Consider the following 14,498-nt stretch of genomic DNA (forward strand, 5'->3'; position numbering starts at 1 on the left):
GCAGTGCATCAGAAGTTTATAAACTTATAAGTGTTATCACGGACAGCGGACTGTGTCTTAGTAAACTGATTATTAGCCCTCCCCTCCCCTGAAGAACACTGCATTATTGTGGTAAGACATTTTGAGCTCCGGTTTTATTTAATAATTCGTAGGTGTTTGGCATAACATTCTAAGGGCGGTGGGGGGGGGGGAGTGTGAAGTTTCAGTTACGCTGTCTGTCTGGATGGAACCCCCGACCCACGGGGCGTATACGTAGACCATAGTTTTTGGACTGCCTTTTTCTTTCTACATTTATTTGTTTAATTCTTTTATTATGCACTGACCATATGTAGACCGGTAAGTCTTTCTCTTGTATTCCTAGCCAAGCATAATTTGTCCTGTGTGTATGTGTGGGCTGCGTGTGTGGTTGTCGCGCTGGCGGTGTGTTTGTGGCATAGGTTTGTGGGTGTCTATTTGTATGGAAAGCTCAAAGTGCCATAATTGCGCATCCGTGCTCGCGGGTGTATCGCGTGGTGGCCGCGCACGGCCTGGGTTTGTGCCTATACGCGGGATGGAGTTAAGAGTGTACGGACGCTGATGTGTATCGGCTTGGTGGGAGAGTGCTGGTGCGAGTGTATGCATGTAGGTGTTGGGCAGGCTGTATGACTGGGCTTATATCGACATTCCATGTCAAAGTGGTACAAACTATTATCTTGTTGTATCTCTTTTTCGTTTATTTCACATGCTCTTACGTTACTTGGCCACATTTAAATGTTTCTCTTGATTATTTGATGTTGTGATGGATCTTTTGCATGTGTTCTGATGACTCACTACGCTGACGTGTTGCTCAGCAGTTCGTTAGATCATTGTCTAGCAATGAACAGATATCACCTGATCTAATGGTTGGTGATGGTGCTGCCCCTCTTAGGCAGTTAGAGTTCCCAGATTTGAGTTATTTGTCCAGTTAGGGACTTATCAGGAATGTCGAGGAGGGACATATCTCCTCACTTTTCTTGGGTTGTTTTTGAGTTTGTTTATGTTTTATGTTTTTTCTTTTTTGGGGAAGGTTTTTTTTGGGATCCAGATCACCATATCCTGCTTGTTGAGGTGACTATAGTTTATATTGTATTCTTACACTACTCTACTTATGACTAATCTCAATTTAATTTCCATTAATGCCAGGGGACTGAATATCCCACATAAAAGGACCACTATTTTAGGATTTTTGCATAAGAGAAATATTGACTTTGCCATGATACAGGAATCACATTTACTCATCAAGGATGCGGCCCGCTTTGCAAATAGGCTCTATCACCCTATTGTCTTTTCGTCTGCTCCTACGAAGACCAAGGGTGTGATGATAGTTTGTAGGCGCAAGCTGAAATTTGATCTGATCGGCTCTTGGACAGACAAAGAGGGGAGACTGGCCATTGCCAAGATTCGTCTGGACGGGCAGAATATAGCATTGATTTCTGCCTATGCTCCCAACACTTTTGAGGCTGGCTTTTATGACCAATTAACCAAAACTCTACGGGATCTCACAGGCTTTCGTCTGGTTATGGGCGCAGATTTCAATGCAGTATGGGATAGCAGTATGGATAGAACAGGTGGGGCAGAGAGTAGAGACCAACGTCTCGCTTCTGATGCGTTACGCAGGTGGGCGGCCCAAACAAATATGATAGACATCTGGCGTGTGATGAATCCCTCCATAAAAGATTACTCTTTTTTCTCAGGTAGACATAAATCCTTTTCTAGGATAGATTTTATCTTTGCGTCCAAAGATCTATTTCATAATGTTCGGAAGGCTTTCTATATACCAGTTACATGGACTGATCACAAACCCATCTACTGTTCTGTCACACTTAGGGCTGTCCCCACTAGAGCTCCCAGATGGCGTTTTAACTCTTTAAGACACTGGTACTTGCTTACCATGCTGCGAATGGATCTGGCCCTTCCTACATCCAGGACATGGTTAAACCGTACACCCCAGCGCGTGCACTACGCTCTGCATCAGCCAAACGACTCGCTGCGCCCTCGCTGCGAGGGGGACCCAAGTTCCCATCGGCAAAAACACGTGGGTTTGCTGTCCTGGCTCCAAGATGGTGGAATGAGCTCCCCATTGACATCAGGACGGCAGATAGCTTGCACATCTTCCGGCGCAAACTGAAAACTCATCTCTTTCGACTCCACTTCGAGCGTTAGAACTATTAACGAAGCACTTTTATACTAATAAAGGACTGGCTTACCTAAAGCCAGTTGAGTAGCACTTGAAATGTTTGGCTCTATGAAACCTGATGTACTTATATGATTCTGTTTTCTTCAAGGTTGTGTCTTCCTGGTCGAATGTACTTATTGTAAGTCGCTTTGGAAAAAAGCGTCAGCTAAATGCAATGTAATGTAATGTAACTCCTCACTGCTGCGTGACGAAACATACAAGTCTCAGTTTGAGACTAAACTCTGTGAGTTTTTGGGGTTCAACAAGGGGTCAGTGTCTGACCCGAGATTTTTGTGGGAGGCAACAAAGGGCTTTATTAGAAGCAACACCACTCTGTACGCATCCACCCGAAACAAGGAACGTGCAGCTAAATTGGAAGCATTAGAACTAAAGTATGCTGCTCTCGATGCTAACTTACAACACCATTACAGCGATTAGGAGCTCCAACAAGCCGTGTAGGACAGAGATGCTGTGAGAAACCAATGTTATTTTGGAACATTGAACAATGTAAATCTATTCTAGTAGACCTCAACAATGGAATTATGATCAGTAGAAATGGCCATGACATGGGACCTTTAAATAAATGATTGCTCCTGCTGCTGCATAAGACAACTTTTATTTTATTCATAGACCCAATCAAAGACACATACATTTAGCATACAGTTAATGCACATTAAAAAAAGTAATTTAAGTCTGTTATTGCGTTTCACATAAAGTGTTTACAGAAGGGTTACAATAAATAATTCACAATTTCGTAACTTGCGTCAGAATAACAGTTGAATTGTTGAAAAATGAATATTGATATCATTATTGTAAACATTGACGTTACAAAATGATTGCTGGTAGTATTTCCTATAATCAAGACTACATTTCTCAAAAAAACCCTACCATTCTTTTTTATCAAGCAGAAAAACCAAATGAGATGTAATCTTTATACCACTTTTCAACTCTTTACATCAGGGCTATTCAATTAGTTTGGAATGGGGGCCGGTTGATGAAAATGATCCAAAGCAAGGGGCCGGGAAAAAGATGGCTTGGAATATGAGCAATCATATTAAGAGTTTCAGATACAGTAAATACTACAACAGCATAGTGGAGTGCATATATTGTCTTTAATTAAATCAAACAACATAGCCCCAAAGCCTTTATAGATCTAAATGGCAAGTTCAGAACTCAGTAGGCCTACATGTGAAGCTAATTTAACCATCAACATAATTTAATTTGATTTAATTTCGGTGAAATTATCTAATCATTCACGCAGAGATGCAATAAATGACAGGAGTTGTCACTACAGTAGCTAGTAGGTGGGTTCGAAATCCGAGCGTGCCGAAGTTTTCAGGCAATGTCTTCCCCTCTATCTCTCAATTTAACACCTTCTCTGGAATAAAGGCACTCAGGCCCAAAAAAAAATCTTTCAAAAAAAAAGTAGATTACTTTTTAACATTAATCTCAAAGGGCCAGTAAATATCACCCCGGGGTCGGATTTGGCCTCGGGCCGCCAATTGGATAGCCCTGCTTTACATCATCCAAATTAATTCCATCAATTTTAGAAGGCAACAAATGTCTCAAACCTCATGTTGCAGATGACTTAAAACAAACATTAGAATATCTGTTTCTATTATTAAATAGGTGGGAAGTCCGTCCCTTCAGCAGACAGGACTGACAGGCACTCCCCTCTTGGGTTTATATGGTTTTGCCATGGTGACCATCTTGATGCAGTCGATGATGGGACAGACGCTGAGGCACAGAGTGCAGCCCGTGCAGCTGTCAGTCACTTTGGGGAGGTGGGTCTCTGGGTCGAACGTTATAGCCTGGGGGCACAGAGAGACCGTAGGGTTACAGGACTGAGTCTTACCATACACAGAATAATTATCATATTATTTACTTAAAGGGGACCTACCATGCAAAATGCACTTTTGTACGTCTTTTATACATGAATATGTGTCCCCGGTGTTCCAGGGAACTCACCAAGTGTCAGCAAACACAACCCTCTCTCTTTTCCTCCATACCCAAATCTCTAAAAACGGGGCTGCAACGGAGCTGATACAGATTTTAATTGTTCTGACGTCAGAAAAGGGGTGCTCCGCCTATATGGGCAACTCTCCACCTATCAGGGGAATGAGAGGTTGGGCCACGGCCACAGCCATTGCCGCTCGAAAGCGCTGGAGACGCTGTAGTACATATGCCAGGCCTGTAAGTGGCGCTGTAGTCTGCCACAAAAGCAGCGAAGTCCAAGTCCGGGTGTGCCGTGGGATTTTGTGCAACCATACGTTATTCTTGCAATATACAACTACACAAAAATAATTATTTTTTAATTTACTATCAGTACTTTGTAGGTTTATATGTACGTAATCTGCGCGACTTGTGCGTCCACATCTCCACGTGCAGTGCTGCATAAACATGGCTGAGTCAGCGATAACTTTCGAGGGGTGGAGGTATGCCCATTACTTTGAGTTCGTCCGAAGAATAGACAGGAATGTGACGGTGAGGTGCAAACTGTGTCCAGGCCAGAAGCTGTTATCCACTGCTGGAAACACCACGTGGTCAAACCTCAACAAGCTCCTGCAAAGAACACATGCTAAGGTGAAGCTACCGCACACGCTATTTGTTGTTTGTTTATATCACGTTTAAAGTAATACATTTATAATTTATAATTTGTAGTTCAGGACCATGGACAATGCAGCTTCCTTGCATTGACAGTTCTCTGTGCTGAATTTCTGCTGAGTTTCCTTTGCCTCATTTTAATGTTGTGACCTGTCTGGTTTAAATGAGTGTGTTGCTGCTTTGATGAAGCCTAATTTGATAAAGTTTCAAATTAATTTCTGAAATATTTCGTTAATAAATATTTCACGAGTAATATAGTTGTCTTTGTCACATTTTATTTGGCATTAGTAAATAATTATGCACATTTACAGATATTTTACATGATATGAGTGATAACACGTGTTATAAGGGCTATTTTGCACAATAGGTGTGCCTTGAGATTTTTACTTGTCCTTTGGTGTGCCTTGGGCACAAAAAGTTTGGGAACCACTGATATAGACCATTTGGCCACACTAGGACGACAGAATATGGCAGTAAACGACTACGGTAACGATAACGGGTCCAGAGGAGGATAGAACGGCATACGCAACACTCTGGGGGGTCCAACGGCTCCGTTATTACACCCTGACTATACGATCATTTTCTGATAATGATGGCGCAATAGCCCCGCCTCTCCCCACCTCTCCTGCTCACCTCCACGTTCCCCGCGTCATTGCTGATGTGTTTCGCCAACAACAACAACAATGGCGGATCGGATACTGCGCCTGAAATAAGTCCTCTATAGCGCTATACTTCAACTTGCAGGACTCCCAGTCAACATTATCCTGTGTTTTGGTAGTTTTGTAGTCTAATGTGACCCTAAGTAGAAGTTCTACCTCATCATCAGTCCACGAAAATACCTCCTTTCTTGCACAAATATCAGCCATCTTCTACCTTGTTTGTTTGTTTGTTTGTGCCTTACACATCCGGGGGGGGATCTTATACTCGCTGCTTTTGGTGGAGGAAGTTACGGTACGTCCACTGCAGCTTTAAAACAAATCTTCAACCGCTTCCAACGCTTCTCTGCCCATTGACTTTGAATGGGGATGACGTCACTTTGCCTCGCTTGTCGCCGAACTGCATTGTGGGGGAGCGAAGCGAAGATTTCCAGGATTTCCAGGATTCAAAAGTTGAGCAATGTTCTACTTTTGAAGCTGAGCTGGAAGCGTCAGCCAATCAAATCCCGTTTATGCAAATCTGACAGTAGAAGCGCTAGCCAATCAAACCGCGTGTAAGCAGGGAGAACCAGACCGCAGTTCATTTCCTCATATTCCAAACGAGAAATGACGGTAGCAAATCACCCGGTTTCTTTACGACCAGAACTATTAACGGGATACAAACCGGAGGAACCAGGCATGGAGGGAGGTGGCAGAGACAGTGGGTGAAACTGGTAGGTTTTCGCCTGTTGGGGGAGTTTATATATATATATATATTGCTCGCATAAAATCCCCGGGGTTTTTTGCTTTGTATGTCGGGGGCGGGAGATTCATGTGAGTGGTTGTTGGTCTCGTTGCTTGCAAAAAATCCCCAAGCTTTCAGACACGCCCAGCTCCAAGATTTTCAAGATTTTTGAAAAGCTGCAGTGTGGACGTACCGTTACAGTGCCACGTACAGGCTCGGCATATGTACTGCAGCTTTTCCAGCGGTTGGAGCTAAACGGAGCTGTCTCGTGTGAACACATACTTTCCGGTGTCTATTGCGTGTGGATGGAAGCCTTTTTTGCGATTGCGTTTTACCGTATGCGTCCTCGTGGGGCCGGGGCCTAAAATGCATGATCTGTTTGGTATTTTGAAAAAAACCTTCACAGACATGTTTTATATAGGTATGGCCCTACAATATATTAGTCAAATATAGCATGATAGGTCCACTTTAACTAAAAGAAGCAATACCACAGTGTGAAAATACTATGCTAAGTAAAAGTCCAGCATTCAAAATGATACTTAAGTAAGAGTAAAAAGTATTAGCATCAAAATATACTTTAAGTACCAAAAGTAATATGTTATGTAGAAAGGTACATTTAAACACCAGTTCATTTAAAATTATTTTATCAAAATGATTGGTGCATTCATGTGTTCATCACCTCAGTTTTTTACCTGGTGAAGGTGGGGTTTAATGGATTTATTTACATACTACTGGGTAGCTCAGCCTATAATAATGTAGGATAATAGTGGAGTAAAAAGTTCAACAAATAGCATAATGTGAAAATACTCAAATAAGGTTCAAGTACCTCAATGTTTGACTTACTTAAAGTACTTGAGTAAATGTACTTTACCCCACCGAGTCTTCCTAACAGTAAAGAGACTGTGGCAGAGTGACGTACCTGGTAACCAGAGTCGTTGCAGGTCATGTAGCACTTCCCACAGTTGATGCACATCTCCTCATCTATCACAGCCTGGACCTGAGGACACGGGGGGGGGGGGGGGGGGGGTCACAATTATGAGCTTTTCATGATCAATTATTTCAAAGTCATTATCTGTGACCTTTTATTGTATATGAACCAACATCAGTTTTTTTTGTTTTTTTACTCTTTGTGTCACACAATGTAAACATCCAAGCTGCAATTGACATGCCTGAAACCTGGTGGCGACAAAATACGATTTGAAAGTGAAAAAATCTGAATGAGAAAAAAAAAGTTGGAAACCTGAAAAAAATTAGTCTGAAAGCATAAAAATATTCATGTGAAAAAAAGAATGACACAAATATAAAAAAATCAATAAATGTGAAATAATATTCAGCCTGAAAAAGCTTTTCAATACTATTTAGAGTTTTAATGCCTCATTGTATTTTTCAAAGTTCAGGATCAAAACTTCAAATTTAAAATACATTATTTTCGAATGATCAAAACCTTTGGTCCCGGATTTAGCTTTGGGTGACTGCTCTGGTAGCAGAAAGAAGTCTGATTGTATAAACGTCCATGAAAACATGACCATAACACTTGCCGTGGACTTTAGGCTATGTTAAATTATGTGAGTAAAAATCCTGTTACCTGCTCCATGTTACTAAGATCCTGATATGTTCCAATGTGACGCAGCGCCCTGGCTATCACATCCTACAACACACACAGTATGCAAAAAACACAGGAAGGTAATCGGTTAGAAGACTTTTATTACACAACAAAGCACAATAATGAATAGCGTGTGTGTGTGTGTGTGTGTGTGTGTGTGTGTGTGTGTGTGTGTGTGTGTGTGTGTGTGTGTGTGTGTGTGTGTGTGTGTGTGTGTGTGTGTGTGTGGTGTGTGTGTGTGTGTGTTGTGTGGGTGTGTGTGTGTGTGTGTGTGTGTGTGTGTGTGTCACACCTTGACAGCAGGGACAGGTTTTTTGGACAAGTTGACCTGTCTGATGTCGGTTTCTATCACTTCAGGTCCTGTGTTTCTGATCTTCTTCTTGTAGTCCGCGATGACGTCTGTCCTCTGCTGGAGGTAGGGACCAAAGCTAGGGAGGCTCTACACACACACACACACACACACACACACACACACACACACACACACACACACACACACACACACACACACACACACACACACACACACACACACACACACACCGAAATCAGACTGTCAGGGAGTGGGGATGGCAGTAGAGAGCTACGAGGCTGTTTAGGACAAACACGTGAATCATTAATTCGACTGTATTTATAGAAGGTTTTTTTGGACAGGTTGTTGAGACTCATCCTGTAATTCCAGCATTCAGACTGGAATTAACACTGAAGTGCCCTCTCGTAGTGTCTGTATCTGACCATCATTTTGTCAATTATCCTAATAAGATATTTAATAATGTTGTACGTTACTACGATTATGCCCCCAAACCTCTATTTTATGTTGCTTATTCCGTTTGATGTTATCACCTGTATAATTCAAAAGTGTAAATGTGATAGATAGAAAGGTACACATTGGATGGATGGATAATTGGATGTATATATACCAGACTCTGCTACGCTATGACATTAAATTAGTGTATATGCTATGACATTAAACCTTTTGAATTTGAATTTGCAATAATTAGCATTAATGGCATTATAGCCTATGCAGACAATTAAAAACAATTCTGGAGTGTTTTTGTTTTTTTGTTGAGGATGCTGAATACATTTCTGACATTTTTGGGATCAAACATTTCAGTTTTCTACCAGAAATTGCCATATATGTACTCCCAGTGGGGCTGATTTAGATGAATTATTTAGAAGTTTAAGAGGACACTGGGTAATGTATTAGCTAAATAGCTTATCATTTTGAATAATCTCAACTCAATTAAAAGCTGTAGGATATCTGACCACAATTATTCTAATTATTATTCTATAGAACCTACCTGTCCCACCAGCTCTTCCAGTCTGGGAACTGGTTTTCCCTTCTGATGTCTCTCTGTGGGAGGAGACTGGCCGTCCCAGTCCCTCAGCTCCAGGCTTTTCAGGTACAACAAGGCCTTCAGACCTGCAAACACATATCCACCATTATGCTATTATTATATCATTTCATTGTCTCAAAGCTGAAGCATTAAGGTTCACTGCCTGGAGAATGTTTATGTTGGTTAACTCTCCAGACGTGATAAAAAGGTACGGTTGAAAAAGCTCTTTGTTAGTGAGGTGGTAGTTACTATAGTAACTTTATTTACACCAGTAGGAGTTTTCAGTCTCTTAAGTCAATGCTGACTTAGTTCAAAATAATGTAGCGTACATCCTGTTGAGATAACAAGGCACGAATAACCAGCCTCTGGATCATTGTTGTAAACTAGCAATAATACATCTCAATGCTCAGTGCATGCCTTCGATTGAAATACAAAACATGCAGAAACAGTTACATACCCACACAGTAATCCTCAATGACTGTGAAGTCCTGGTTCTGGACTGCACTGCACACCTGTGGGAGTCAAACACAGGGAGAAAATCAGACAAAACCAGAGGGAGGAACACTAGATTTGCAGAATTTCTCTCTTTAAAGACTTAATAACTGATTCCACCATGTGAAAACGGTATGTGGTGAAAAGTAAAAAAAATGCATACAGTAGTAGCCATTTTACAATATGTAATTAAAACCAAGAACTGCATCATAGGAACAGTAACATGTATTCATTCATTTATCACCTGTAACACTGAGGCTCCGGCGTGGAGGAACTGCAGTCCGCTCTCTGCAGAGTCGATGCCCTCCCGTGGCCAGGATGGGGAAACCAGGGAGGGCTCTGGCGATGGCGGACACCGCCCTGAGAGCGATGGGTCTGATGGCATTACCTGCACACAGTGTTTCTGATCAGGGAGGGGCTTGGGAGAAGTCAATGTTTAGAAGAGGAACACACATTAGAAGTAGCATTCTATAACTACACACTACACCTCTACACATCAACACATCCGCCTCGTTTGGCTCTGATTTCACATCCATCCTCCCTTTCCTCTCCAATTATACATTCCCCTTCCTACCTCATCCTTTCCCTATATCCTCCATCCCTTCAACCATCCCTCCCCCTTCTTACATCCTTTCATCCATCCTTTCCTTTATTAATGTATTCATTAAGAAAGGAATTAATTCATCCCTCCATCCTTATGTCCCTGCCCATTCATCCCTTCCTTCAATCATACATTCATCCCCCCCTACATCCCTCTGACCATTTATCCCTCCCCCTACACCCCTTCCTCCTTTTGTTGCTTCATCCATTAATCTTTTCCTGCCTATATCCATTCATCCCCTCATCCTTCTTCACCCCTCCCTTGACATTCAGTATCTGTAAATAAATGGTTATCTGACGTATATATATATATATTTTTTTTTTAGTCAATTTATTGAACATGTCAGAAACAAAAACATACAACAATAATATATATATATTCAGAAGAAATTACTTTTACAATTACAAGAAATAACAACAAATGGGATTTTACAGGTCCTGTTCATAACCATTAATGATTTGGCTCCTAAATATTACTTTCAGTTTAGATAGACTTGTACAATATTTCAGTGCATCGTTACAGTTATTCCACAGACTAACACCTTTTGATGAGATGCAATGAAGTTTGCATTTTTTCGTACGGGTGGTTTTTTGAAAATGCAGTTTCCTCTCAACATGTACATGCTTTCTCTCCATGTGAAAAGTCCCTGGATATTATGAGGTAATTGTTGATTTGCGGCTTTGAACATAATTTGAATAGTTTTATAGTCAACCAGGTCTTGTAGTTTTAGTGTTTTTAGTTTGATGAATAATTTATTTGTTGGTTCTCTGTACGTAGTTTTATGTATAACTTGTATGGCTCTTTTTTGCAGAATGAAGATAGGATGTGTATTTGTTTTATATGTGTTTCCCCCAAACTTCCACACAATACATCATGTATGGAAGTATGAAGGAGCAGTACAGCATAAACAAAGAAGCTTGATTAATTAGGTATTTGGCTTTATTCAGAATTGCTATTGATTTGGATATTTTGGCTTTGATATAGATTATATGTGGTTTCCAACTTAATTTATTGTCTATGATTACTCCAAGGAATTTTATTTCCGATACTCTTTCTAATTGGACGCCATTTATAGTGATTTTCTCTCTGTATTGGTCGATCGATTCCCAAATATTCTGAGTTTGGTTTTGCTTGCGTTCAATGTTAATTTATTTTGGTCAACCAGATCTTCATCCTGCTCAGTTCCTTCTCCATTGTGACCAATAGCTGTTCTATATTGTCCCCACAGCAGAGTAGACTGTGAGTCGTCTGCAAAAAAGAATGGTTTTAATAGTTTTTGATACTTCACATATATTGTTAATATACAGATAAATAGTAATGGCCCCAAGACTGAGCCCTGAGGCACCCCATATGTAACCTGCAGTAGTTGTGATTTATGGCTTTGTAGTTCAAACGTACTGTTCCCTGTTATGTAGGTAGCTGGATAGCCATGATAGTGCAACACCTCTAATGTCATATCTCTGTAGTTTTTAATTAATAATTCATGGTCAAACCGTGTCAAATGCTTTTTTAAGGTCCAGAAATATCCCTATTGCATATTCTTTCTTTTCTATTGCCTTAGTAATGTGTTCCATACATTCTATAACTGCAAATGATGTAGTTCTGTTTGCTCTGAAACCATATTGTTGTTCATATAGTATGTTGTTCTTTGGTGATGAAGTCATTTAGTCTTGTAGAGTATATCTTTTCCAGTATTTTAGAAAACTGTGAGAGCAATGAAATTGGTCTATAGTTTGACAGTACATGTTTATCTCCAGATGTATGTATTGGTATGACTTTAGCAGTTTTCATTTTATTTGGAAATACACCGGTTTGTATTGACTGATTACAGATGTGAGGTAGTGGTTTGGCTATACATTCAATAATGTTTTTAACTGTATACATGTCAATATCATGACAGTCTGTAGACCTTTTACTCTTAAGTTTTTTAACTGTGTCAATATTTCATTTTCATCAGTCCCTCTTAAGAAATATAATTTCCTTCACATATATATCTTTACTTTCAACACCATCACTAGAACCAGTATTTGGAATTTCCCCAGCTAGGACAAGGACCAACATTGACAAAGTACTTATTGAAATCTTCGGCAACTGAGGTCATGTCATAAACTACTGTATCGTTTTTTGACAGAAAACTGTTTGTTTATTGTGCGTTTCCATTTCCTTTTTTAATAATGGGTATTTAATACATTCCATGTATTTTTAATGTTATTTTTGTTGATCCTCCAATTCATTTGTTGTAATGATCCATTTGCGACATCGTATTATCTTTATTAGTTTGTATGTCTTGTATTTTGTTCAGCCTCTACTGATCCATTCTTTAAGAAGTCTTTATATAATTCATTTTTCGTTTTACATGCATTTAATATTCCCTTAGTGATCCATGGTTTTTCAGCATATTTTTGTTTCACTATTTTCTTTACACGAGGACAATGTTTTCATACAGCCCTGATAGAATATGTAGAAATTATTCATAGGCTTCATTTGCATCTGGTACATACACTTTGTTCCAGTCTTGTTTAGATCATTCTTCTTTAAAAATAATTAACAGACTCTGGTGTTTTGTGTCTTGTAATTGTGACTTTTCTGGTGTCTTTTTCGATCCTAGTACAGTTCTGTATTGTTGCAAAGACTGGCAAGTGATCACTTGTGTCATTGATTAATATTCCACTTATTACTTTCCTATCCATAACATTTGTGAATATGTTGTCAATGAGTGTAGCACTGTGTGATGTTATTCTGTTGGTCGTGTGATTGTAGGATATAAACTGTTGCTATACTAGAATTAATAAATTCTGTAGTTGCATTGTGTTTCTTGTGGGTTCAGCAAATCAATGTTAAATCTCCACATACAAAGAGCATTTTCTTGCTGCTTGGGTAGTTATAAAGTACAGCTAGCTTTTTCTCAAATGTTTCAATACATGATCCTGGTTTCTATACACGCAGCTTATCAGAAGGTTTTTAGATGTTTTCATTTCAATTTCTACTGTTTATGCATTCCATAATGTTGTCTACAGCGAAATACATATTACTGACAGATCTACTGTCTGTCAGTAATATGACATTTTAATAGCAGCAAGCCTCATTTCAAATGTAATCAAAGATCAAATACTGTTTACTTGATATTACTTGATATTACTGATATACAACAGTGTGTAACTTTTGTTAATATAAAGTGCAGTCCCCCCACCTTTAGAATGTGTCCCTATTAGTAAAAAACAGGTTGTATACCTCGATTTCAACCATGTCAGCTTGCTCCTCACTAAGCCAGGTCTCTGATGTTGTCTAGGGCTGTAACATGTTTCTCCATTGCCTTAAACAGTATTTGATCTTTGATACAGTTGAAATGAGGCTTCTGCTATGAAAATGTAAGTATTGATATTGATCCATCCATCATTCCATTTCTTTTGAGTTGATCTTCTGTGTAGTATTCACATTGGTTATGGTGTTATTGTAGAAATAATTTTCAGGGTCATATCCTTTTCAATGTCTTGTGATCTATGTTCCGTGTATTTGAAACATTTCAAGTCCAGTTTTCATATTCAGCAGGGTGAGTGTTTTTTGTCCAAGCTTATCATGGGTGTTCTTAGTGTGTTCATTTCAGTGTGTAGCGATTCAGTTCTATTTCGTCCCTACTGACCGCCAGAGGCGGTGCTTTTAGCACTGGATGATGTCCAATCGCACGCATGCGCGTTCGAGTACCTAATAACAAACAAGTCACCTGTGATCCACGTGACTACGGCTACATAGGCCGGCGTCACTAGTGGATCGGTTTCCTTTCATCTTGCTCGCTTCGCGAGAGTACCGCGGCTACATTCTTGTAGCCTACAAGCGTTCAAGGTTTGAACGTTGATATGAGGGATTTCATCTGCAAGCAGCTGGCCGCGTGCAGCTTCGCGACTGACAGTCGGAGCTACGGGTTGTTAACAACGCTTCCTCCAGGAGCTGTGGGCCGGCTGTGCGCTGTGGCAGAGCCTCGACGCACAGGTTTGTGTCAACTTGTTGCTGGTGATGGCTGTGTCCCCGCACCCTCTCCCAGCTAAGTTGTCCTGATTGCTGGTCTTATTTATTGGTTTGGCTTAGACTTTCTGGTGACGACAGTGTTCCCGCTTCCTCTCCCATAAAGTTGCCCTTATTATGCTCTTTTGAAAGTTCTGCTTGGTGGCGTTGTGCCCGAGCTATCATTAGCATTTGAGTCCCAGCTTAAGCTGCGTCTCTCATTTAATGTAGTATGGAAAGCCCAGTGTGCCATATTTTGCCCGTTTTGTTTAGATGCAGAGAGTAAGG

The 14,498-nt window shown here is 40.3% G+C and overlaps 1 protein-coding gene across 1 annotated transcript; it reads right to left on the bottom strand.

The window, feature by feature from the left end:
- Window positions 1-2,788: 2,788 nt before the first annotated feature.
- Window positions 2,789-9,995, bottom strand: LOC117545533 (dihydropyrimidine dehydrogenase [NADP(+)]-like). The gene is made up of 7 exons (XM_034215349.1): window positions 9,855-9,995; window positions 9,576-9,630; window positions 9,083-9,204; window positions 8,074-8,220; window positions 7,764-7,826; window positions 7,098-7,175; window positions 2,789-4,005 (listed from the first exon to the last, which is right to left on the bottom strand). The coding sequence occupies exons 1-7, from the start codon at window positions 9,993-9,995 to the stop codon at window positions 3,841-3,843; spliced, it is 771 nt and encodes a 256-aa protein (XP_034071240.1). The 3' UTR covers window positions 2,789-3,840.
- Between the last annotated feature and the right edge of the window lie 4,503 nt (window positions 9,996-14,498).

Source organism: Gymnodraco acuticeps, unplaced genomic scaffold (genome assembly GCF_902827175.1).
Source record: "Gymnodraco acuticeps unplaced genomic scaffold, fGymAcu1.1, whole genome shotgun sequence".
NCBI classification, from domain to species: Eukaryota; Metazoa; Chordata; class Actinopteri; order Perciformes; family Bathydraconidae; genus Gymnodraco; species Gymnodraco acuticeps.